Source organism: Adiantum capillus-veneris, chromosome 17, assembly GCF_014529385.1.
Source record: "Adiantum capillus-veneris isolate H3 chromosome 17, ASM1452938v2, whole genome shotgun sequence".
Lineage (NCBI taxonomy): Eukaryota > Viridiplantae > Streptophyta > Polypodiopsida > Polypodiales > Pteridaceae > Adiantum > Adiantum capillus-veneris.
In genome coordinates, this window is record NC_140947.1 from 153,120,395 (window position 1) to 153,147,515 (window position 27,121).

General features: G+C 46.5%; 1 protein-coding gene across 3 annotated transcripts in view; it reads right to left on the minus strand.

The window, feature by feature from the left end:
- Positions 1 to 1,239: 1,239 nt before the first annotated feature.
- LOC147438345 (enhancer of mRNA-decapping protein 4-like) overlaps positions 1,240 to 27,121 on the minus strand; it is a 126,847-nt gene continuing 100,965 nt past the window's right edge. For 2 of the 3 annotated variants that reach the window (XM_086487645.1, XM_086487646.1), the window contains exons 9-13: positions 2,557 to 2,676; positions 2,266 to 2,436; positions 2,047 to 2,187; positions 1,823 to 1,966; positions 1,240 to 1,737 (exon numbers count right to left, since the gene is read on the minus strand). In XM_086487645.1, coding sequence (XP_086343771.1) covers positions 1,432 to 1,737; positions 1,823 to 1,966; positions 2,047 to 2,187; positions 2,266 to 2,436; positions 2,557 to 2,676 — 882 coding nt within the window. In that variant the 3' untranslated portion in view covers positions 1,240 to 1,431. The remainder of the gene's footprint in view (positions 1,738 to 1,822; positions 1,967 to 2,046; positions 2,188 to 2,265; positions 2,437 to 2,556; positions 2,677 to 27,121) is intronic. The other variant, XM_086487647.1, reaches the window with a different exon arrangement.

A 27,121-nucleotide genomic window follows, 5' to 3' on the forward strand; every position in this document is an offset into this window, starting at 1 on the left:
AGCTGAAGTAAACCCTCATGGTCTCTAGGTGACGAAGAGCTCTGTAGCTAATGATTTGTTCATGTTTATACTCTTCTAATTTCTTTCCACGGGAGGAGCCTCACAAATCTACTCTACATTATGCCGTGCCAATTTAATTAATTCATGTGTAGCAAATTGATTCTGCATAACTTCTTAATTCAACCATACAAGTCATTGAGATTCATGCTAGATATGTATCACACATCTATATGGTTCCACTTGGTTGGATACTTCACATGTTTTCTGTATGGCTCCACTTGGTTGGATACTCCACATATTTCCTATATGGTGCTATTTGGTTAGATGCTCCACATTGACTTAGAGCAAGTGTTATTTGTGGCACCTCTCAAGCTTGTCCAAAATTCATAAGAGGCTTGACATCCTCTTCCAAATTTCTCATCCCCAACTATATGCCCCGAGATCATATGCTGGATGTGGTTCAACTAGGCTGAATGCTCCACATGCGCTTGGGGCTTTCTTTCTGATAGATCAAACGACATGGAGCTCTTGGTACCACTTGTTCATTTGGTTCCAAATGTACACTTTTAGTGTTACGAGTCCTCTCTCCCTTTCAATAGCTGCTTTCCTTTCTTTTTCAATCGGGGTTCTACCCTCACTTTCTATTCCGCTTTTCAAATGTGTCAATTTTCCCGCCTTGAAGCTTTCTTATTGATTATGGCCAGCATACCATCTTGTACAGTTCTATAATCTTACACGTTCCTGTATTGCTGATGTCCTCTAGACACAATCATCTCCATTTTGTACTGGTGGAGACGGGCTCCATTTCGAGCATCTCCAAAGAGTTTTAAAACTCAGCTCTCGTCTCTCCTGTGTGTGTGTGTGTGTGTGTGTGTGAGAGAGAGAGAGAGGGAGGTTTCACACACCATAAGAACAAACCCAAAAGACGTCTAAGGCTCTATCCGATGAGTCATGAACTCAAGATCTCTACACGAGAGAGAGAGAGAGAGAGAGAGAGAGAGAGAGAGAGAGAGAGAGTGTGTGTGTGTGTGTGTGTGAGAGAGAGAGAGAGAGGTTTCACACACCATAAGAACAAACCCAAAAGACGTCTAAGGCTCTATCCGATGAGTCATGAACTCAAGATCTCTACACGAGAGAGAGAGAGAGAGAGAGAGAGAGAGAGAGAACCCAAACACATGTGAAGACATTGACCATCACATCATTGAGCTAGCTTTTACTTTCTGAATGGCCAACACGAAATAGCAATGAGTTTTGGTAAATTGCAGTCACCAGTCTTCAGTAAAATATAATATAAAACAAGGCTCGCAAGGTACCTACCAACTCCTCATAGCAAAGTATGCATTTAAGCAAGCAAGCAAGCAAAGTGGGGGCTAGCACAGGAGTACAGAACTTTACAAAACGTTATATTACAAAGCTTAGGACTAGGTAGCCTCATTTGCACACACTGAGCAAGGAGTGTACCACACATGTCACTAAACGAGTTGAATTTGCCAACTCGGGGCTTAACGAAGTCTTTGCTAAAGCATGGAGGTTGGCATAAAGCTTTTCAAGAAAATGGCGCATATGTGGTGCCAGAACAGGATCGTGAGGATTTAAAGCTATAGCTGCATCCTTTATCCACATTAGCTTCTTGCTGGTATCATTCCCTAGGTCACAACCAAGCTGCTGAACTAAAGCCAGGAGAACACCTTGACTCAGAGGAGGAGGTGACATTGTGAACAAGGCTGCAGGATCCACCTGTCAAGAGCCATGTCACAAACAACAAGCTTAACTTTTGACACTCACATACGCACAAAAAACTCAGCAAGCCCTAGAGGTTTACCTGATTACACAACCAAGAGACAACCCCTACATCAGTCAGGGAGAGAGCTTTGTTAAAAGCTTCTTCTAATTTCCTCTCAGATATTAACCTTGACAGCTCTTTTGTAGGATCCAGAGACTCCTCCACACATTCGACAGTCATAGCCTGAAACCACGTAGGTGCGCTTGTATAGGTTACTACACTAACACAGAGAGTAGAAATAAAAATACAACATAATCTTCTACCTTCTCTGGAAGACCACCATTGATTGACTTCGGCAATCGGCCACTGCTTGCATTCTCAATGACAGTAAGGAGCTTCCGATGCCCTTCTGTTAAATCTCCTTTCATAAAAGCCGCCAGAGAAGATGCTTGTGAGATCGCTTCCTGTTGCCATGTAAGAAGTGCAATCACACATTAAAGAGGCTACATGACAAACCTACAAGTAACAAACAAAGAGCATGCCTGGAGAGAGGTTAAAAGAGCATTGTGAGAGGAATTCAATTGCTGTTGAGCCTGCGTTCGATGCTCCAAAATGCCCTTCTGAAAAGCTGTATCAACTTGACCAAACATCTCTTTGCAAGCCCGCTCAAAAGCAGGGATAAGAGATGCTTCCAAAGAAGAACGCAATCCTTCCTGCACGCATAACCACAAACACATAAAAGCTTAGGGAAGTGATGGAGGGACAACTAAAACTCAAAAAAGAGGCCATATCATCGTTTTTCACCACCCAAATCGTAAGAAACAGAAAGACACCTGAAGAACTTGCTTCCCACTGGTTTGAAACTGTGTCTGAAGTTGCCTTGATACCAAAGCTTCAACTTTTGAACCCAAAGACTTCTCAAGTTGGGCAACCCCTTTCTCACCAACTCCCTTCTATTATCAATTGCAACAAACAGATTATCAATACTCAGGTTCAAATAAATGCCTTAACAAAGAGTAGCAAGATGGTCATGTCAATCAACCCACATTGAGCAACAATTCATGCCGAGGTTCAAGTCCACTAGACCATGCATAAAACAAAAACAAAAAGAAAATACTGAGTTTTTTTTAAAAGAACAGGTAAGACACAGAGGCCACAAGACTGGTGCCAAGTGATGGCTACGTACACTAGCCAAAACCAAAACTTGGGCACTGCTCACAAACTGTCAAGAGCATCTAAATTATAATACGAAAACAACAAAGTGTCATCTGCATACTCCTAACCCAAGAGGTCAGGATCCTCAGTCACAGGCATACGCAGGCCACAAAGCTGTGGAGACCTGCCCTGTGGATAGAGAGACAAGGCCTCCACAGAAATAAGCAAAAGATATGGAACGAGGAGGTAGCCTAACGCACTAATCGATACAAGCCAAAGCGTCATGCTATAGATCCACCTAGAGTAACCACACTAGAGGTGGATCTATAGAGTAAGGTTCACATACTCCCACATGCTCACTCCCACACTCCCACACACACACACATTCCCTCTCCCTTCTTTGGTTAGTTAAAGGGTTGAGGTGGAGACGGGTTTTTTGAACAGGCTTTCCTCTTCTCTAGAGTGATCTGGTGCCTTCTTTTACCGTTTTGAGGTTCTCTCTCTCAAAGGCGTCGTCGACCTTTTTGTCGATACCTGGGTTAAATTCTGAGAGTGGCTAACGGGATATTTAGCCATTGCGGATGAAGGCAAAGTGGAGAACATCAATTTGTTGGGCAAAGGTACTTTCATTGCTAAACAACTGAATTGAAAGAGATGCACGACACGAGACGGGGAGCGGCGGAGTTCCACCCCAAGAGAGCACTGGCCCCAAACGTTGGCGCCCCTTTCCGTATTTCTTTATATTGCTTGAACTCAGTACAACGCTGATACTCCAGACTCTGCACCTCCACGCGGGAGCATGCCAGAGAATGAGCCCTTGGCTCATATTTAAAGGCCCTTGGCCGCTCAAAAGCAGTTACATGAAAAGCTACCAACTCAAAAGCATCTGATCCAAAAGCATTAGCACCAAAAGCTGCCAGCGCGTCACGGAAATCCGTACACCTGCCACGTCACCAGCCAGCAACGTGAAATGCGGAAATCCGTACAATTGCCACGTCATCAATTTTTACGCAATGAATTTTTGCGTGTGGTCTTGCTTTATTTAATCCCTTTAGGTCACTTGGTCCTCATCGAACGGGGTTCCGCAAGTTAGTAAAACTTCTTCTGCTGCTGTTGCTTCTTAGGGTTCAAGCTCCTTGGTCGAGATCTGTAGGTTGGCTCCGTTCTTCAGTGGCTTGACATGCCAGCAGTTTGTGACACAGCTTGCCTGCCTCTAGGATGGCCGATTGCTCTTCTCTCACCATTGGGGACAAATTGATTTTTCTGCAACCGTGGTAAGAAGATGTTACATTAGATCCTTTTGAGGACGGGTCCCGAAAGTATCCTATAAACATAACTTTTCGAGAGAGACGTGCACAGTTTTGGTTGCCCAGCAGCCCAAAAGAGACTTGCTCAAATGCTAGCTGACCCACCCAGCCACAATCATACAAGAAATCCTTACACCACACCAACCTATGTACCAAATCTCACCCCCAGTTTGACATAAGATGAAGCTAGTCAGCTTAATGCACTTCATGATTGTACTTCCCTGACAAAATAGATGTGCACACATACCTCCTAGAGAAAGCAACCCAGTACCAAGATGAATATTTTTTCTAACCAAACCAACTTCCCCAACAAATCATTAATCAGTCTCACATACAAATATGCAACTTGTCTAATATCCATGTAATAGTTAGATTCTCTCTCTATCACCCAAGTGTGGTAGATTAGTTATGCCATTTCCCTCTTGAATAACGGGTCTTGAGTTCAACTCCTCGTCGGCTAGATCTTTAAGGTCTCTTGGGATAGTTTCCTACAACGTTAAAACTCTTTTCTTCTTCTTCTTCTTCGTCTCTCTCTCTCTCTCTCTCTCTCTCTCTCTCTCTCTCTCTCTCTCTCTCTCTCTCTCTCAAACGGGAGCGCACACGAATAATCAACAAGATGAAAATAAATAATCTTTCAACTAAACAGAGTTGAGGGAGAAGTTCGACACAGTATTTGGGACCAGAAGATAGGCTGGTCCCCCCCCCCCCCCCCCCCCCCTAAGAGAATCCTTTATTAGGGAGAATCTTTTTACAAGCACAAGAACCGGAGAAAACTCCTCCATTCTATATCTCTGACTCAATGGTTGTTCCGTCCCATAAGGGAAATCCGAGATACGAGCTCTCAATCCTTTTTCCGTCTGTACTCGGAGTCGAGACTCCGCAGACAATTTCCGAATTCCGTTCCCGGAATTCCCAAGTGTAGACCGAAGCCTTCTCGCGTCTCCTTTGCGATAAAGTACCTGCAAACACACACACAAACACGCGACAACAATTCGTATGGCGAATCCACAATAGATACCTGTCGCTCTTGCGCGGGAAAAGCGACTTCCGTGCTTCGTAGTCTCGCGATCTCTTGCGTTATCTGACGCAGAGTCTTCTCTTGCTGACGTTGGTAACCCCCTTTCAGTGAGGGCATGTGGTGCTTTTATAGCTCCTTGGCCACGGCACAAATAGCTGCTCGCGTAGAGATCGCGGTGGTTTTTTTTTTTTTTTTTTTGCGCTGTTCTACCCAAAGTAGAGGGAGAGAATTCGCTGGCTAGTTTTGTTGCTTTATTCCGGCATATTTTAAAATTGGTCTGAACCTGCCCAAAAACTCAATAAAACCTTATAAGTTAAAAACAATGCCTTTCACAACACTTCCCAGGAGTCCCTGGATGCAACCACATGCACGAATGCAATGCAAACATAGATTCCTCGCAGGAAAGCGTTTGCTCTTCCCAGAAAACTCGTTAAAATATTCCGCTTTTTAAGAAAAGCTTCTCAAAACCCATCTTTATTCTTGTGCTTGCGTCTTTACGCGTATTCCTCTTTCCAGTTCGGGTTTCCTACCAGACCAACGAGATATTCCCTTTCCGATGCTCCCGTCACCCCATCACGTGACGCATCAGGAATATTCGTTTCCCGGTCTCTCCCACCGAACTAACGGTAAAACCCTTTCGCGATGCTTAATGTCACCCATCATATGACGCATCAGAGTTTTCCGTTCCTGATGGCTTTTAATAATTCCAATAGATCTACAGTTCCTAACCTTACGGTTCAAGTGCACATCTTTAAATATCCTAATTTCAATAAAAAGAAATTACTCCAGAAAATAAGAAAATAGTCCATTTACTGGCTTCTAAACAGTTGTCCTCAACTGTAGTGCTTGTACATATCCTTCCAGAATCTCAGGATAGGGTGCTAATTCCTACTCGGTCATCCACTGAGCATCTAGAGTAGAATAATTCTTAAACTTTACCAAATACTTCCGTGTAATCTTCCCGGACTTAAGTGGTCGCTCCTGATGATCAATGATCTGTTCCGGTTGAAGTATTTCTTCTGTTTCCTCAACCTCAGGAGGTTCCTCAGCAATAGGCTGACTTGGAGGCGGTCCCATATATGGCTGGAGTAAACTAACATGGAAAGCATTGTGGATCTTCCAATTAGATGGTAAGTCTAATCGGAACGTCACATCGTTCACTTGGTCAATTATCTTAAACGGCCCATAATAGCGATTAAAAAGTTTTACCACTTTCCCTTTATGAGTCGCTTGTTTCTTTAGTCTTGCCTTCTCAAACTTGAGTAAGACTAATTGACTGACTGTTAAGTCCAGATTCCTTTTGTGCTTATCCGCAGCTTTCTTATGTTTTTCCTAAGAGTGCAAAATTGCTCTCTTAACTTGCCCGTAGGCCGTGTCCAAATCCCGGACAAACTCATCTGTTGCGAAAGTCTTATCCTTAGTGACAAGGATCGATGGAAGCAAAGGCTTACCATAGAGAATCTCAAAAGGTGCTTTCCCCGTAGACGAATGCACGGTATTGTTATACGCGTACTCAACAAGGGGCAAATACTTCTCCCAGTCAGACTGTCTTCTGACACATAAGATTTCAACATATCCAATACTGTGGAATTAGCGATCTCACTCTGCCCATCCGTTTGAGGATGATATGCAGAAGAAAATTTCAACTTTGTGCCAAGGTTATCAAACAAGGCACGCCAAAAGTTGCCTGTCATGCCAGGATCTCAATCACTCACAATAGACTTGGGCAGCCCATGATGCTTAAAGATCTGTGCTACAAAAAATCTAGCCATATGGTCTGCTTTGATTGTTTTGTTAACTGGAATAAAGTGAGCTTGCTTGCTAAATCTGTCCACGATAGTCCAGATCGCATCATTTCCAGTTTGAGTCTTTGGGAGATCTATAATAAAATCCATGGCAATACTCTCCCTGGGTTGATCAGACACAGGTAAAGGTTGGAGTAACCCAGGCGTCTTATGCCGATCATACTTTACTTTTTGGCAAACCAAGCATTCCCTGACATATTGATCAATGTCTACTTTAAGGCTTGGCCAAAAGAAATATCTTTCCAATGCTAAGGTCGTAGGGAGAATTCCCCGATGACCTGCATATGGTGAAGCATGTGGTTCTTCCATGATTTTCTTTCTCAATGGTTCTGCCACGCAAATTGCTTGGTGGTGATAGAGGTAACCATCCCGAAAAGAATAGGGATATTCATCCTCTCCGTTCTGTAATTTATTCCAAGTGGAGGAGAAGTCTAGGTCATTCGGATACAACTCTAGAAGTGATTCCAATTCTTGGTGATACACAGAAGTAACTGCGTTCACCCTAGGCCGTCTAGACAATGCGTCTGCAGCCACATTCTTACTCCCAGCCGTATGGAGGATCTGGAAGTGAAACATGGACAAAAAGTTGACCCATCTCATTTGATTCTCAGATAATTTCCGTTGCGTAAGAAAATACCGCAAACTCTGGTGATCGGTTTTGATCACAAAATCTGCTCCTAGAAGATAATGCTTCCAGGTAGACAAGGCGTGGATCACAGCCATAAGTTCCTTCTCGTAGATCGAGGCATGCAATTCTGCATCCTTAAGTCGTCTACTTTCATAAGCCACTCCATGGGCTTCTTGGTTAAGCACTGCACCAATGCAATCACCTGAAGCATCGCAATGAACCTCGAATGGTTTCCTTGAGTCTTGCACTATCAAAATAGGTCCATGGCTTAATAGGTACTTTAGCCTACCAAAGGCACCTTGTTGTCTCGATCCCCACCTGAAAGGGATCTTTTTCCTTGTTAGATCATGAAGTGGTCCTGCTACTTGAGCAAAGCCTCGGATAAACCTCCGATAGTAAGAACACAATCCCAGAAAACTTCGTACATCATGTACCGTACTGGGAGTTGGCCAATCTTGCACGACTTGGATCTTTGCGGGATCCATTTTCACTTGGTTGTGTGAGACTATATGGCCGAGATAGTGTATCTCAGTGAGGAAGAACTCACTCTTCTTAGCATTCACATGCAACTCATGCTTTCGCAATTCCTGAAACACTATATCCAAGTGCTTCCGATGTTTCTCCTCGGTCTTTGAAAAGACGAGTATGTCATCAAAGAACACTCCTGTGAAATCTCGGTGTGGGTTCGATTGAATGTGGCAAGAGCATTGGTCAAGCCAAACGGCATTACCAAAAAGTCATAAAGTCCAAAAGTTGTGCGAAAGGCAGTCTTATGGACATCTTCAGGGGCTATGCGTATCTGATGATACCCACTTTTTAAGTCAATGCGACTAAAGATGCTTGCTCCCTGCAGCTTATCGAGAATATCATCAATCCGAGGTATCGGAGAGCGATTCTTGATAGTGATCTTGTTTAGAGATCGATAATCTATGCACATTCGAAACGTGCCGTCTTTCTTCTGCACCAGTAGAACTGGAGAGCAATAAGGCGAAGAACTTGGTCGTACTAGACCTTTTTCCAGAAGCTCGTTGACTTGCTTCAAAATTTCCTCTTGCTGAGCAAGACTAACCCGATAAGGGGGTAGGTTTGGGGGAGAGCTACCTGGTACGAGATCAATGCGATGATCTTCCGGACGTTCCGGAGGTAGCTTGTCCGGTAGAGTATCCGTGAAACAATCTTTATACTTTTCAAGAAATTGAAAACGTTTAATTTCCAAACTAGAGAGCGAACCCTCATTAGTTTTATCTCTTTCACGTGCAAAAATCAAGTAAGCAGAAACGCACTTCTTTATTTCCTTCTTAATGGAGATATGGCTTACAATAGGGAATAGCCAATCCCCTGCATCAGCAAAAATTTAATTTTCTTGCCATCATGCTCAAAAGCGAGGGTCTTTTCTACATAATCTGGGACCGGTTGCATATGGTAATGCCATGGCATACCCAAGATGATATCACATCCCTCGATAGGTGCCATCAAAAAGCATTCGCGGTCCTTGTATTCACCAATCGGAAGATTGAGTTGTCCTTGCACGGGAGTTGCATTGGTGGTCAACCCCTCAAATGCCGATCCGGAAGTGACTGGAGTTCCAAGCTGAGCCGATGTAAGACCCAAGCGTTTTGGCGCTTTGCAGTTTCCAGTGAGATGAAGTTGTCCATCGATCCAGGGTCGTAGAGGATCAACACCCGCTAGTTGTTCACAGATCCCCAACCCTTGAGGAGCTGGCGCTTCCCTTTCTCGGTTTCTATATTCCCTTGCACATCAGGAATGGAATTCAAGCTCGGTGGAGTGGGTTCTTTCTTCGATTGTTCTTTCTTTGAAGATGCTTGTTCCTGCCGTTGCTGCCGAACAGGGCACTCGGGCTTCATATGTCCTTTTTCACCACAGTAGAAGCACCTTCCTTGCTCTTTGAAGGTTTGTACTTGGATTGGTGTGAGATACTTAAGCCGTTTTCCGGTACCCTTTGGCTTCTTAGGCTCATCCGGATTCTTTGGGGAACGATTTTTGCCTTGGTTGCCATGGTCATCATAGACGCTCTTTGCCTTGCACGGTATGTGCTATGTTCCATCCGTCTGGGGGTACCGTTGGAATGTAAATCCTCGGCAATGATTGCCGACTCCATCATCCGCTGAAGGGTGTCATGTGGGTACACCTTCATGCTCTTCCGAAGCGGTGGTTGAAGACCTGCTTCAAACTTTCGCATCTTTTCTTCGTTGAAAATCTTCATAAAAGGCGTAACTTTTAGAAGAACCGACCAAAACTTGTCAACATAAGCCGTGACTTTCTCTTGTTCCTTTTGGGCGAGCCAGTCCCATTCCTTCCGAATGTCCTTCTCGAAATCTGGTGGAAGAAATTGCTCATAGAATTCAGCTTTGAATTGAGCCCAGGTTCTGGCTTGAGTACCTTCCAGAATTTTGCCTAGCCACCAGTTGCTTGCAGTCTCCTTGAGATGCATCCCAACATGACGCAACTTGGATTTTTCAGTGAAGTTTCCATTGGCAAAAGCAACTTCAAACTGCCTGATGAAAGACAATGCCTTGGAGATATCTCTCTGTCCTGTGTAGTTATCAAACTTCACATCCTTGTCACCGGATTTGAAAATCCGCATCTTGCGGTGACGTCTGCGGTTATCCCTCTTGACCTGGGGCTTCTCTTTAGTAGCATGTAGGGAAGTAGTAGAAGTTTTCTTCTTGGGAGAAGATTTAGATACTGTATGAGAAGTAGATGTAGTAGTATAATCAGGAGAGTATGATGGAGAAGAGATAGAGACATCCTTGCTTTCATTAAGCAGAAAGAGTTCTTTTTCCTAGCCCTTGCTCTTAGAAGGCCGTTTGTCCTGATCCGGAGATCCCTTGTGCGTTTCGGCAACTTTTTCCGCACCATCCACCTGTTGGTTGCTTCCATTAACTGGATTTTCCTGATGCCCATCGGCATCCGTTCCTTGCGGCTTCTTGATTCCGTCCAAAGCCTTTTGGACAGCCGGCAACGAAATGAGTTGTTGCAATTCCGCGAGTTGGGCTCGCACTTGCTGAAGTTCGTCTTCAGCGGTTCTTCCGTGGCTTGTCATGGTTCTTCCTGTTCCTTCCCGAAATCGTCCTTCTTTGCAGAGAAAGAGAGGAATCCGAGCTCTGATACCACTGTCACAAACGGGAGCGCACACGAATAATCAACAAGATGAAAATAAAGAATCTTTCAACTAAACAGAGTTGAGGGAGAAGTTCGACACAATATTTGGGACAGGAGGATGGGCTGGTCCCCCCCCCTTAAAGAGAATCCTTTATTAGGGAGAATCTTTTTACAAGCACAAGAACCAGAGAAAACCCCTCCGTTCTAAATCTCTGACTCAATGGTCGTTCCTTCCTATAAGGGAAATCCGAGAGACGAGCTCTCAATCCTTTTTCCGTCTGTACTCGGAGTCGAGACTCCGCAAACAATTTCCGAATTCCGTTCCGGGAATTCCCAAGCGTAGGCCGAAGCCTTCTCGCTTCTCCTTCGCGATGAAATACCTGCAAACACACACACAAACACGCAACAACAATTCGTATGGCGAATCCACAATAGATACCTGTCGCTCTTGCGCGGGAAAAGCGACTTCCGTGCTTCGTAGTCTCGCAATCTCTTGGGTTATCTGACGGCAGAGTCTTCTCTTGCTGACGTTGGTAACCCCCTTTCAGTGAGGGCATGTGGTGCTTTTATAGCTCCTTGGCCACGGCACGAATAGCTGCTCGCGTAGAGATCGCGGTCGTTTTTTTCTTTTTTCTTTTTTCTTTTTTCTTTTTTCATTCTGGTGCGTTGTTCTACTCGAAGTAGGGAGAGAGAATTCGCTGGCTGGTTTTGTTGCTTTATTTTCTAAGTGGCTGCCCACTTATTAAGTGGGCGGCCGGCATATTTTAAAATTGGTCTGAACCTGCCCAAAAACTCAATAAAACCTTATAAGTTAAAAACAATGCCTTTCACAACACTCCCCAGGCGTCCCTGGATGCAACCACATGCACGAATGCAATGCAAACATAGATTCCTCGCGGGAAAGCGTCTGCTCTTCCCGGAAAACTCGTTAAAATATTCCGCTTTTTAAGAAAAGCTTCTCATAACCCATCTTTATTCTTGTGCTTGCGTCTTTACGCGTATTCCTCTTTCCAGTTCGGGTTTCCTGCGAGACCAACGAGATATTCCCTTTCCCGATGCTCCCATCACCCCATCACGTGACGCATCAGGAATATTCGTTTCCTGGTCTCTCCCACCGAACTAACGGTAAAACCCTTTCACGATGCTTACTATCACCCATTATATGACGCATCAGAGTTTTCCGTTCCTGATGGCTTTTAATAATTCCAGTAGATCTACAGTTCCTAACCTCACGGTTCAAGTGCACATCTTCAAAAATCCTAATTTCAATAAAAAGAAATTACTCGAGAAAATAAGAAAATAGTCCATTAAGCAACACTCTCTCACTCTCTCTCTCTGCACCCCCCCCCCCCCCCCCCCCCCCGTCCCTCGCCTGCCCTGCACTTGCTCGCCCCTGTCTTGGCCTGCACCCGCTTGCCCTCGCCTTGTACCCGCTCGCCTTGCACCCCCTCGCCCCTCGCCTCTCGCACCTCGCCCCTCCCCCCCTATCCCTCGCCCGTAGCCCTCGCCTCTCGCCCCCCGCCCCCTAGCCCTCGCCCCTCGTCCCCCCCCCCCCCCCCCCCCCCCTTTTTCCTCGTCCTCGCTCTCTATCCTTGCCCTCGCCCGGTTTAAGGTCGCCCGTGGCATTAAAACACAAATTAATTGAAAATTGCATGGCATTGCTTGGCTCTGCTTTGCTTTAATTTAATTTTCCCTGAGGAAAGCACTGCCCACCGAAAAGCAAAAGAAAAATCACAAAAATCAGAAAGGCCGATTCTCCTACAGGTGCTAGAACAGGAGCAGACCAGGACATTGGACGCAAGGCCCCCCATTATTTTGGTTTTAAGGCTGACGCCCGCAGTGGGCTGTGGTTGTATCTTTACCCGCAATGGAATGCTTGATGCGGATGTATGCTTGATACGGGAGACAATGTATGCATAGTGTGGATGCATATGTACGCAAGATGAACCGCAATCTATTGGGCAAAATAAAAATGCTGGAAGGACGCGTCCTGATCCAAGAAAGCAAGATAAACGCACTGGAAGACCGAGTGACGACTCAACACGAAGAGATTGCGTCACTCAAGAAAGATCTCGTAGAAGCACGATCAAGCAGCACACTGGAAGAGGGCGAATTGCGACCCTCAGTAATCGAAGAAATCAACACTATCAAGGAGCAAGTATGGGGCATCAAAGAGGGAGAAGAGCAACACAAAGAGATGACGACTTCTTGGGTGGATGTTCTTACCAAAACTCAGCAGAAGGCGGATGAAGCCGAGAAATGGATCGAGGTGGCCAAGAAAGGAAAAGGCAAGGAGATAACGTCCACGTCCACACCCACTATCATTAATCAAACACTAGAGGAGGAGCAAAGAAGACGTGTGCGCGCTTTACATGTGAGAATTTGCGGTCTTAAAGACAAAGGCAATGTGGACGAAGAAATAAAAGAACTCATGGACTTGATGGGGGTTCATGAGCCGACGCACACAAGAGCTTGAAGAGTGGGCAACATAAAGAAAAATGGAAGCAGTGGGGAAACCTCGAAAGAAAGGGCACTCATCCTCCGTTTTCCCTCCATGGAAGCGAAAAAGTCCTTGAAGAAAAGGCCAACAATTAAAGAGACGGGCATTTTTCTCGGGGGTGATCTTACCCTCTCGCAGATCGCTCATATGCAGGAAGTAATGCCGGAGATTAGAGCAGCAAGGGGAAAGGCAAGATTGCCTTTTACCGAGATGGAAGAGGAGTAATACTGGAGCGACGCTCCACATGATGGTGCGAGACTTATGGGACCACACTCAAAGTGGCTGCCTGGAACTGTATTGGATCCATGCGTCTTGATGTGGGTGCTTTTGAGGATAGCTTTACTGGAAGAGACATCATCTTTTACTCTGAGACACACCAGGCCCCATGCCTCACATTAGTGGATACAGATGGGAGACAGCTTACAGACAGGAGACACGCTCAGAACACAGAGGACGAGGCTCGGGGGGAGTGGCAGTGTTATTTAGAGAGGATTTGCAGCCATTGATACATATAGCCCGCAGGGATGAGCAAGCTAGGTACATGTGGGTGAGATTGAAAGCAGAGACAGGCAGATATCTCTACATTGCTATTTGCTACTTTCCCCTGAGTACGTCGGGCTATCCATCACCCAAAGGACAGTCCCCCTTTTCTATTTTGGATGATGACATATGGGAGTTCTCTAGAGATGGTGACATTATCATTCTAGGGGACTTCAATGCTAGGACTGCCCATCACCAGACAGTGTTTTATGATACTTCAGAGGAGATGATGAGAGAGCTAGATGTTGTAGAGACGGGCCTGTCCAGACTATCACACGATGCGGAATATACTGAGTATGGAAGACACCTGATAGACATGGGCACCGCAAATGGACTGGCCATCTTGAATGGCCTACAGAGGTTTCCTGCTTCGGGAGGTTTCACATGCTTCCCACACAGACATGGAGCCAACACAGTGGACTATGTCATGGCACAACCCAACCTCATCTCTAGTATTCAGGACCTCACGGTTGGACCCAGACCTGTTGATGTGGCAGTGGATCATGCTCTTATACTGCTGACCATTTCTTTTCAGTTTAGTGTAGCACACAGGCTACGGGCAGCACCCCCTACTCGCTACACCTTCACGCGGGAGAGACACTCTGTATACATAGATGGGATCTACAGACGCCTGTGCACAGAGGAACCAGGGTGACCTCTGAAGGAGCTTACTACTATACTGACACAGACAACTGTTGCAGCATACCCAGATACCCAGCCTGAGCAGAGACGCCGTTCAGGGAGCATGCCCCATAACAGTTGGTATGATGAAGAATGCCGGGACACTAGAACTAGACTTCAGAGGGAGGTGCTTTTGGGGAACATCGCTCATAGGCAGTCACAAATTGACTTCCGACGCCTAGTGCAGCGGAAGAAGAGGGCATTCCTAGCTCGCCTAGAGCAGGATCTATGCCAGCTATTCTTGAGTAAGGACTCACGTGAGGCGTGGAGGCTCTTTCATGAACACTCCCCCCCCCCCTTGCCATCACTTCTACAGAAGCCTGGCCAGTATGCATCATCTTTGTACACAGTTCCTGAGCAGCCCCCCCTTCCTGACCCCCTCGATCCATGCCCGCACGCGTGTTTTTTTCACCGCTGAGATGGTGAGGAAGGCCATTGACAGGATGAAGACTAGGAGAGCATATGATCATGATGGCTTAGTGGCTGAGCATTTCATGCATGCCAGAGATTTACTAGCAGAGCTTCTAGCAGTTATGTTTAACCGTGCCATGTGTGAGGGCTTGCCTGATACCTGGAGCCTATCTACTATTGTACCTATCTTCAAGTCGGGAGACCCTATGGAGCCTGGGAACTATCGCACCATCATGATTGGCCACACATTGGCACGGTTGTACGCATCTATTCTTGAGCAGCAGCTGAGTAGATGGGCAGAGAGGGAGGGGATGCCTGCAGCCGGGCAGGCAGGTTTCAGGAGGGGTTTTTCTACTCTTGACCATATCTTGACACTCAGAGCCATCATTGAGGAGGGTAGATCGCGTGGGAGATGGATCTATTGTAGCTTTGTGGATTTCCGTAAAGCATTTGACACAGTGCCCAGAGCGAGATTGATGCGCAGATTACAACAGATGGGAGTACCCACAGAGCTCATTTGGGGGGTCATGGCATTATACAGGTCAGTAATGGGGCATGTATGCACCCCAGAGGGTCTATCCACACCGGTTTACTCCACTGTTGGGGTGAAGCGGGGCTGCCCGCTCTCTCCTACTCTATTTGGTATGTATGTAGATGAGGTTTCTGACTACATTGAGAGAGATGGTGATAGAGGTGCACAGCTGGCGGGGACATGGATTCCACTATTGTTATATGCTGATGATATTGTTTTGATCTTTGACTCTCCGGAGGGGATGCAACGTCACCTGGATGCTTTGCATAAGTTTGCCCAATAAAGTGGTTTGTCCGTCAACCTTGGTAAAACCAAGGTCATGGTATTTAATACCACCCCACAGTGGATCAGGAGGTCAGCGCCCGCTTTCACATACGGACAAGAGAAGGTGGAGTATACAGATGCTTACACTTACCTTGGAGTGGTTTTCAGTGGGCCAGCATTTTCACTGAGGAGGGCAGCAGAGACTCGATTGACCAGAGCCCATGCAGCATTGGGTAAATTGGAAAGGATGTGTTCACAGGTTCAGTTTCAGGAGCCTCGGACGAAGCTCTGGCTCTTTGACATTTTGGTGGCTTTTGTATTGCTCTATGGAGCTGAGATTTGGGGACCTTCACTGGACCATCACGGGAGGACACGCCGAAGTGATGGATGGGGGGACATGGAGAAGCCTCTGGTCTCTATGATCTCGCGGCTCATTAGGGCCAAGACTTCAGTACCACGTGCTATTATACGAGAAGAGCTAGCTGCCTCACCACTGGTGGTTGAGGCGCTCACAAGATCGGTCTCCTTCATACACCGAATGTGGGAACTCCCCAGAGACAGATATGCACGCCTTGCACTTGAGTCCTCTCAACAGTTATCCATGCAGGGAGATACAACATGCTGGTATGGGGAGATGACGTCATGGTTTCAGGCGCATGGGTTCACCATAGACAGATTGCCTCCTTTCCAGTACTCACTCACTGGATGCGCCTTCTCTGACTCTTACACAGTCCAAGATCACCAGGCTCATTCGCCAGGACTTGACCCAGCTAGACACCAAGAGGACATGGATACAGCCAATACAGGAACTAGGCACGAAGATGGCTTTCTACAGAGAGCATCTCCTCTAGCTTACGGAGGATGGTTTTGTGACGAGGCCCAGATACATTGACACTCACCTGTCTCATGGGGTACGATGTGCTATTGGCCAGATACGCACATCTTCACACCAGCTGCGGATCGAGACTGGGAGATATAGCGGAGTACCAGCAGAGGCCAGGACATGCCCCCTGTGTGACATCGAGCCTGAGACAGAGTTGCACTACACATGCCACTGCCCCGTCTACTACAAGATACGCCGCGGCTTCCATTGCTTGTTCAGAGAGGGCTTTGGACCATTCTCTAGAGTCATGCAGTACGAGGATCAGAGATGCCTGGGTTTGTTTTTGCTCGAGCTGCGCAGACACAGAGAGAGCTTGATGAGAGGAAAGATTAGCCAGTCTCAGAGACAGATCACACACTTCTTTAGAGTTGCCACTGGACACCCGGCGGAGTTACTACAACAGCAGAGCTCGTCGCTTTACACTAGAGGCATACTGAACAACGAGCGATTGAGCTAGGGAGATCCAGACGCCCACAACTGCGGAGGACTACACAACATCGACAGAGGCTGCATCAGAGGATCCAGGTCACTTTGGCTCGACATGCACAATGCCCGGTCGGACTACTGAGCATGGAGGAGATTGATGAGATCCGCCAGCGACCGATGCTGGATCTCCTATGATCTACCTATCCCAGCCAGCTGTTTTAGTTGCTTAGTCCACACCCAACAGTCTAGGATTCCATAATATTTTATTTTGTCATTTTGTCATCTTGTTACTCTGACTTTGTATCAGATCCACCACATTGTAACTTTTTGGTCTCATAGGTCACTTTCGCCTTTTGAAGACGTTAATATAATATTTCATTTCATTTCATTCTCTCTCTCTCTCTCTCTCTCTCTCTCTCTCTCTCTCTCTCTCTCTCTCTCTCTCTCTCTCTCTCTCTCTCTCTCTCTCTCTCTCTCTCTTTTTTCTTTTTTTGGAAAAGTCAGGGCTGTATATTACTGAGTACAATATAATCCCCAACGGATGCCAAAATAGCCTATCACGTGGGATGTACAAGCTGAATGTAAGGAGGAGAGTCACTATAGTGACAACTCGACTAGAACAATCTCATGGTGGTCGGTGAGACGAGTGGAGGAGAAACCACCGAGCAGGGGCATAATGCCACGTAATCTGGCCACCTGTAAGTGTGAAGAAGAGTGGGGATCGTGCCCAACGCCGAAGGAAGGGAAATCGGCGAGCCTCGGCTGCTCGAGATGTACCTGAGGAAGAATCCCACTGCCAAATCAGGGTGTGAATGATGTCCAGCCAAATGGCAGTGAGGGTAACTCTCTCTCTCTCTCTCTCTCTCTCTCTCTCTCTCTCTCTCTCTCTCTCTCTCTCTCTCTCTCTCTCTCTCTCTCTCTCTCTCTCTCTCTCTCTTCTTCTCGGGTGTGTGTGTGGGTGTGTCTGTGTGTGTGCGCGCGCCAATAAGAAGAGAAAAATGGTATAACCTTTCTATCACCCAAGTGTGGTAGAATGGTTATGCCATTTCCCTCTTGAATAACGGGTCTTGAGTTCAACTCTCCTCTTCAGATAGATCTTTAAGGTCTCTTGGGATAGTTTTCTTGGACGTTAAAATTCTCTCTCTCTCTCTCTCTCTCTCTCTCTCTCTCTCTCTCTCTCTCTCTCTTTCTGGAAAAAATCATGGCTGTATATTACTGAGTACAATATAATCCCCAGCGGATGCCAAAATAGCCTATCACGTGGGGTGTACAAGCTGAATGTAAGGAGGAGAGCCACTATAGTGACTACTCGACTAGAACAATTTCATGGTGGTCGGTGTGATGAGTGGAGGAGAAACCACTGAGGAGGGGCATAATACCAAGTAATCTGACCACCTGTCAGTGTGAAGAAGAGTGGGGATCGAGCCCAACGCCGAAGGAAGGCAAATCAGCGAGCCTCGGCTGCTCGAGATGTACCTGAGGAAGCATCCCACTGCCAAATCAAGGTGTGAATGATGTCCAGCCAAATGGCAGTGAGGATATCTTGAAGGAGCTGTGGAGCCGCACTTAGAATGTGAAGACAACGAGCTCTCCAAACATTCCATAGTGTAATACTAGTGATGACTGAAAAAACTTCGTCACGTGTCTGAGAATCCCCCTGCCAAGCAATCTGTGGTATCATAGCCAAAGTCCCTCGCCGATAACCAGTCGAGGTAAGCATGAAGGCTGGATTTGTGGCTGATAACCAGTCGAGGTAAGCATGAAGGCTGGATCTGTGGCCGATAACCAGTCGAGGTAAGCATGAAGGCTGGATCTGTGGCCCTCGTAGAAAAGATGCGGGCCGGGTATCGGCATCAACCATGAGACAGATCCCCAAGTGAGAAATCCATGCTGAACACCTGTTCTGCTGAGTAGAAAGCAAACAGCAAGCCACACTACATGGGAAGCTGAGCATGACCAAAGACAGTGTGCAGGTGACTCAAGTAGTCACAAAGGACAGCGAGTACATAACGGATCATGACCCATAGTAGCTAGCCAAGTCCCAACTGGAAGTCCCGCATGTGCAATCATCCACATGAAAAAAGAAATACGACGAGCCGCATGTAAATCCCAGATGGAGGACCAAAACTGCTGCAGATAGGCATGGGAGAGGCCTGAATGTAACTAGAAACGCATACGAGTGGGCTACTCTGGTTGCTGTCTCATCAATGCTAACCTTCCAATCCTGATAGTGTACTCAAAGAATGATACAGGTGCACCGGTGGGGTAAGAGTGAGGCCAATGCCACTCTCCTGGGTCCCAATAAAGCTGAGATAGGGCACGACCCTCCCACACCCAAAGCCTCCAAAGTGCAGCATCAGCGGAAGCAAAACGGGGGTCAACACAACGACGCTTCCCGCGTGAGCCAACTACTCGTATGGCCTCCCATCGAGCGCCGGGGGAGATAAGTTGTGGAGAGGTGGCATTATATGTCAATCTAGCATGAATCCGTTGAGAGTAGTCAGTATCAACTGTGAACAGCATGGTGTCTAAACGAACTAATAAGAGAGTGCTCTGATCAAAGAGGCCTTCCCAGCCACAATGGGGGGGCATCTGAACCGTGCCTCGCATGACTGCATCCCACTGTGAAGGAACGGCAGAATCAATCTCAAGCAGTCTGTCTGTCACCCCGCGACCAATGTCATAATGTTCTGCCACAAAATCTGCATCCAGCATACGTGTCTCATGAAACAACTGCATAGAGGCAGCAAGACCAGTGTCCCAAGCAGCCCAATCAATGTGAGTCCTCTCTCCAAGCTGACGAGGTGGATTAACCAAAGAATCAAGAACTGTAGCATTCCAAATGAGAGGCTGGCGCTCAATCTCCTCACGACATGAGGGAGGTGGGCGTATGATAGCCCGTCGCATGGAAACCCAAATCTGAAGGAGCGATCGGAGGAAGGGTGAGAGGGTGGAGGTGGACAAGGGGGCATCCGTAAAGAGAAAACGATACCCAGAATGCCAAGTATGACCGTCTCTAGTGCCGAGTCGTAGAGTCACTCTGCAAAGAGCGGCCTAAAGAAGCATCTTCCAAGGTTCTTGGCCGGGAAAAAGACCCCGAACAATAAGCATGGTAAGAAGTGCACGGCTCTGTAACTCTGGATCAATAATGCCAAGGCCTCCCTCTGACCTAGGACGAATGATCGTGGACCAGCGAACTCGAGCACGAGTATTAGTAGTCCCATCTGTGCCACTCCATAAAAAGTTCCTCACTAGTCGGCGGAGCTGAGCTATCACACCGGAATGTAACATCCAACAAGAGGCCGTATACCATACTATAGCGAGAATGACCTGGTTGGCGACCAATGCATGGCCAGTCAACGACAGACGACGTGAAGACCAATGGCATAGCTTCCTGCGAATAGACTGTAGTACGGGTGCAAACTGCTGCTGTGAGGAAACATCAAATCCAACCTGAAAGCCCAGACATCTGCATGTCTGACCCGGGTGCAGCCATGTGAAACCATCAGCTACCCCCCAAGTAGGTATGTTATCACTGCCAACCAGTAACCCATAGGATTTATGCCAGTTAATGCGTGCACCACTGGCAATGCAAAAAGCCTGTAGGGCCTCCTCCACGGCGTCAAGAGCAGGTAGCAAATAGCGCAACATGAGCATAGTGTCATCAGCAAACTCCTGATCGATAAGGTCTGGAGCTGTAGGTACTGGCATGGTCAAGCCATGAAATGCATGACTTTGAGCACGAAGAAAGTCGGACATAGTCTCTCCCACAAACAGATACAGATATGCTGCTAAAGGACATCCTTGACGGACAGATCGAGAAAGCTCAAAACTGCAACTGACACGGCCACAAATAGTAATAGCACTGCTGGCACTTCTGAAGAGAGCGGAAATGCTTGAGATCCATCTCGAAGGGAAACCCATCCTGGCTAAAGATCCTTCGAGAAAGTCCCACTCAACACGATCGTATGCTTTCTCGAAGTCAAGGATGAAAAAAGCGAGAGTTCAGAAGATGATCTGGCCCACTCTACTACCTCATAAAAAGTGAAGATATTATCCAGGATGCATCAATCCATGACAAAGCCTGTCTGAGAAGTATGAATAATATCTGGTAAGAACGGCCGCAAGCAATGGTAACGCTAATATCTTATAGACCGAAGGGAGTAGGGTAATAGGTCTCCATTGTCGGAGCTGAGTGGTGTCACCCCCCTTCAGAATAAGAGATATGAGACCTGAACAAAGATCCGGATGCATATATCCTGATGCAAAGATGTCCTGACAACCGCAAAGCAGTGGTATATGCAATACATCCCAATATGTCAAAAAGAAAGCTCTAGTGAGGCCATCCTCTCCTGGACAAGAGGATGGATCAAGACTCTCTATAGCAGCATGGAGCTCTGCAAGTGTGAAGGGTGCCAACAAGATCTCTGCCATAGTGTCTGTACAACGGTGTCAAGTGTGCTGCCAGATTTGCTCACGGGCAAGTAAAACCTCAGTAGTGCATACATCAGCAGCAGTGAACACTGTCTCAAAATAATCTGCAGACATATCAAGAATAACATCAGGATGCATATGTAGTGTCCCCTGAGCATCGCACAAAGTCCGAAGGGTGGTGCCAGGAGGGCGTTGTTTATGCGCAGCGAAGAAGTCTTTATTCATTCGATCAGCTTTAGCTATCCAATGAGATACTGAAGCATGATGAGTGAACTCAGACCTAGCCTCCTGTACGCGACGAATCTCTTCTGTGAGCTCTGTCTGTCTAGCAGCGAGATAAGCATCCTGAGGCCACTCCTCAAGCAAGCGCTGAGTGGAACCAAGAGAGATGTGAAGATCAGACTCGCGTACTCTCAACTGACGATGAATAATAGCAGTCTGGTCACGGCAGTAAATACTAGACTGAGTAATGCAATGAGCAAGAAACTCTCCAAGGGGTCCACAAGAAGCATCCGTGGACCATAAGTCACGAATCTGCTGCTGCAATACTTGAGTGGTGAGAACACTGTCAGGGATGCGGCAGCCTCGTCTCTGTGCAGAGGATCTAGTGAAGGAGATAAACAATGAGGTGGGTAAATGATTTGAGAGGCTGGTCCCTCTCCATATAGTAGTAAATCTACCTAGAGCTGCTGCCCGAGGGCCAATGTAAAAACGATCAAGTCGCTCTAATAATCTCCCCTGCTTTCTCTGAAACCCCCAAGAGTGATGAAGTGTAGCAGGGTGGTGACCAAAAGAGGGTATGTGCCAGGTGTCAACACCTTGAATAGCTAGAAGAAATCGATCCCAAGCTGGCTGCTCATCGGGAGAAATGGATGATAGAATTGGAGGTGTGATGGCTCGCCAATCAGAGTCACTCTCAACGTTGTTGAAGTCACCTCCAACAACCCAAGAGTCTACAGCAGGTAGAACAGCAACCAAGGAGGACCAAAAAGTAGCCCTTTCCCGAGGGGTAGTGGGTGCATAGACTGACATAAAACCAATGATAGATTCCCGAATCCGAATAGAAACATAAACTGCTCTGCCAGCGACAAGTGTGCCATGCTACTGAACTGAGGCCAAGTAACGTGGCCCCACTGAGATGCATACACCGCAACTCTGTCCATGAAGGCTCAGAGCAGGCTCCCAAAAAGTGCGGGCGCCCGAGGGCATGAGATTGCCAACAGGAGTGGCAATCTTATGCTCCTGTACTAGTAGTATATCCACAGTGCCCACTACATGAGTGTGTAAATCTCTCTCTCTCTCTCTCTCTCTCTCTCTCTCTCTCTCTCTCTCTCTCTCTCTCTCTCTCTCACATGGGTTTGGACTCTCTCATGAGTTTGAAGGCTTTTCTTGTAAACTGCTTTTGGGCCTAGGGCCTTTAAAATATGATGCCATGAGCTCATTCTCGGGCATGCTTCTTGGAGGCTCTACACCGGCTTGTACTATGTTGATGCAATATAAAGAAATAACAAAGAGGGGCGCCAAGGTTTGGGGCCAATACTCTCTAGGGTGGAATTCCGCCACTCCGTGTCGCGTGTCGTCTCTCTCTCTCTCTCTCTCTCTCTCTCTCTCTCTCTCTCTCTCTCTCTCTCTCTCATTGTTATTGAAGTGCTAAAAGTCTGTTCAGTCTGCTCTTTTCTATTGGCACGTGGTGCCTGTCTTTTGACAATTGTTATAGGCAAACTCCACCAAGGGCAAAAACTTTCCCCATAGAGTCTTCTGATCTAAAATATAAGACTTCAACAAATCCAAAACCATTGAATTGTCTATCTCAAATTGCCCATCTATCTGTGTATGGAACAAGGACGAGAACTACAACCACGTGCCATTGTTCTCCCAGATTGCCCTTCAAAACAACTAGTAGACCGCAAATCTCTGTTTGAAACAATGGACTCAGGCATGCCATATATTCGGAAAATCTATAAGAAAATTTGCAAAATAATTGGGCTCAATTGTCCTCTTTATCGCAATGAAGTGGGCCTGTTTATCGAATCTGTCGATGCTGTCCCCAAATGCCATCATGCCCACTATGAGTCTTGGGAAGATAAAAAATAAAATCCATGGCAATGCTTTCCCACGGATGGGAGGGTATGGGTAAAGGCTGTAGAAGTCCTCGTGCCTTATGCCTGTCAAACTTGACCTTTTGACATATTAAACAGATGCAACAAACTTGTTCACATCCTTTTTGAGCCTTGGCCAGCAAAAGTAACGCTCAACACCCTTCAAGGTGGTATCTTGGCTACGATGGCCAAAAAAAGGTAGACAATTGCACTCTGTCAAAACCTTTTCCTTCAAAGGCTTTGAAACACACATCGTTTTCCGCATTAAATAGCCGTCTTGTATGGAATAGCTTGCAACTATCTCTCCACTCTGTATCCGGTGAGAGATATGTGCAAAATCAGGATCTGTGGCGTACTATTCTACCATATCCTCGAAGCTTCAATGATGTCTCACGGAAATAACCAGAACCAAGGGCTTTTTAGACAACGCATCTGCCACAAAAAAAATTTGTCCCTGAACATGGGCTATCATCTAGAAATGAACTGTGAAGAGGTTGTTAGCTCACCTCATCTCCTTTTCTGAAAGCTACCTCTGCGACAAATAGCGTAAACTCTAATAGTCTGTAAAGACGGTAAAATCGGCTCCGCGTAGAAAGTGTTGCCACTGTGTAAGAGTATGGATAACTGCCACAAAGCTCTTTCTCATAAATCTGTGCAACCCGTTCACGACGTGAACATCCCGCTCTTGTAAGCTACGACATGGCCTTCTTGCATCAAGACTGCTCTCAAACTGCGACCACACGCCTAGTAAGCCCTCAAAGAAACATTCAACTTGAGCTTGCAAAAAAAACCTTGTCGTTCTTTTCGAGGTCTTTCAATTTTCCATCAAGTACAATCTCTTTGCCCTCCTCATTCTTCAAGATGGCTTTCCCTGCCTTATAACAAACCACGACATTGTTCTTAGGGAACCAAGGGATTCCTCGGAGGACGTCACACCCTTCCAAAGGCATGATGTAAAAGTCCTCGTGCCCTAAACCCTTGACAATGCAAACATAGTTTGCTAATGACGGGTGTAATGACAGCATCCCGTCCGGGTTCCACTAGAACAGCCTCGGCCTGTGGCCCCATTTCCTTGGGCGTAATTCCAAATCGAGCCACCAATTCGGTTGAAGTTGGCCTTGGCTTCTCCATCAAAGAAGTTAAGGGCTTCCGGGTCTTGCACTTTTCCCAATGCTCTACAAAGTTCGGTATTTTCATTCATCTAATCAGGGTTGGTGATCCCCACAAAATCTAGCACTAGTCATGCTTTCGTCTTCCTTTTCTTCCGCGCTCGGTTGCTGCTCTGTAGCTCTCTCTGGCTTATCTTCTGATGGTCCTTTGTTTCATCTTCTTATCAAGAGTTCTGTCCACCTCTTTCTGCGAGTACATGTTTCGCTCTTTTTGCACTCGTCTTTCCTTTCAGCTAACCTTAGTTATTAATTTCTTTTCGATGATTTTCGTTTAATTTTTGAGACCCTCTTTTTGAAGTTGCAAATGGCCAGACATTGTATGGCCAGTGTGAAACAGTAGTTTCACCCACAGATGGGAAGTTGGTCGACATTGGAATTCGAGTAGTAAAAGGATGTCTAGGCTCAGTTCAAAGTCATTTAGGTCCCCTTGCCGCACTTAATAAGTTGGTGGATACTAGGAAACTAACTCAATGGAGGCACAATGCCAAGGTGGGGTCACCCAAATAAAATCACCTAAGAAATGGGCTACATTGCATTTTTAGATATGGTCCCAGTGGTGAAAGATGGTCAGATGACCAATGAGAGTCCAATGGAAGCATCTCATGAAATTTAGGGAACTGCTATTTTGGGCCATGAAATTTAATCACGTCCAGAATGACCAGGGGAACATTTTATTGTTGTGCTGCAAAGTCAACTGACACACCAGTTGAGATATTTTTAAGCCAGAAGTCCAATGCGGGGAAAAGTGCCATGTGCTGGCTTTACAGTGACTTGCCAAGCTTGCATGAAGAGAGAGTTGATTTTTTATCATTAAGTAACTACAGAGTGAGTGTGAGTAGTTCGTGCAGGTGATGAAGCTTCAATGGAAAGCTTGCCTTCTCCCTTGCTCTGTGTAGCGCGATGATTCCGCTCTCGTGCACCTCTCCCCCCTTTTGAATACAGAAACGTGATGCCCCGCTCGAGGGCTATTCATTTGTATGTACAATTGTGTGGGTTCATGCGCGATTGCCGAGACAAGAGCCTGTTGCGCAGGTACTGGATTAACTAGTTGCTAATCCCCCGCAAGTACATGTGAATTTGGAGAGATTTCACGCGAGAAATCTCGTCCGATTCTGAGGGCAAGTAGCCCTACAAGTACGGGAGCTCGAGGACTTGCTACGGATGCGACCGGCTCGCGAAACGGAGCCCAAAACAGACAAAAACAGCCTGCTATGTATTTTTGCAGGTTTAAGGTTTCGGCCCTAAACTGTCTTAATACCCCCAGGAGGTCCGAGGACGCGAGTGGATTGTTCTGCATGTGTTTTGGCACATTTTCAGGGCAGAAAACAGAGAATTTAGCGTGCTGCAGATTCTCGCCAGGTTTTGCAAAGTGTCCGTATGCCTCAAAAAAGTCACCTATTGTGTGGGGGTACTGTTTGTGAACCGTCCTAGTTCAGTTATGCTGCCGAAATCGGGCCAGATCGAGTCATTTTCAGCCCAGATTATGCAGGGCAGCTCGTAGGAGATCACAGGTTTTATTCCCTCTTGAAATATAATAAAGAAATACCGAAAGGGGCGCCAGTCTTTGGGGCCAACAAGTGTCGGCGACTCCTTGGTAGCACTCTAGCTTCCAAGCCGTGTATGTTGAAGTGTTAATTCCCGTCACAAGTTTTATTTGCAAGTTTCTTTGTGTCCTAAAGTCTAAAGTAAAGTTTCGGGTGAAAGCCAAAGTCTACCGCCCTACGGGCCGGTTTCAGTCAACCTACAATTGACCTTCAAACTTAATCCTGTCGAAGTCGCTTGCGGGAATGGGCCGTGCTCTTCCCCCAATTCCAAAAAAAAAAGACACGGACTCTCGGTAGACATTTGGTTTCTTCACTCGTGCGTGTAGGTGGAACAGTTTCCTCCTTGTCAGATCCACTACCTGAATCCATGTGTGCTCCAAAAAAAGGGATCGGATCCTTCGTGGAAAAAGAATCGTTTGAGCTCTAATACCACTGTAATAGACTTGGACACTCCAAGCCAAAGATCTACTCCAACACGTGAGAAAATTGCAAACAATTGAAAAAGAATGAATAGAGGGAGAGAGAGAAGAGAAGAGTCGACACGGCATGGCAAAGTTCTGAGCCAAGATACACTTGCCCCAAAGACCACCGCACCTTCCGTTATTTCTTTATTATTACTTTGCAAGAGTACAATGTTTGAGAGTTCACTCTCTCCCAGTGCTCCTAAGCTAATCTGTCGAGAAGGGAGGCCTTGGCACACTTATAAAGGCCCCTAGCCTATCCAAAAGCAGTTACGTGAAAAGCATTGGCTCTCAAAAGCTGCTAGCCCAAAATCTAGCCCCCTCTAGGCCTTCGTTAAAACACAGGCTGGCCCGGTTTTTCATTATTTCTTTATACTGATTCAACTCAGTACAACGGTTGCGACACGTCTCCGCACCT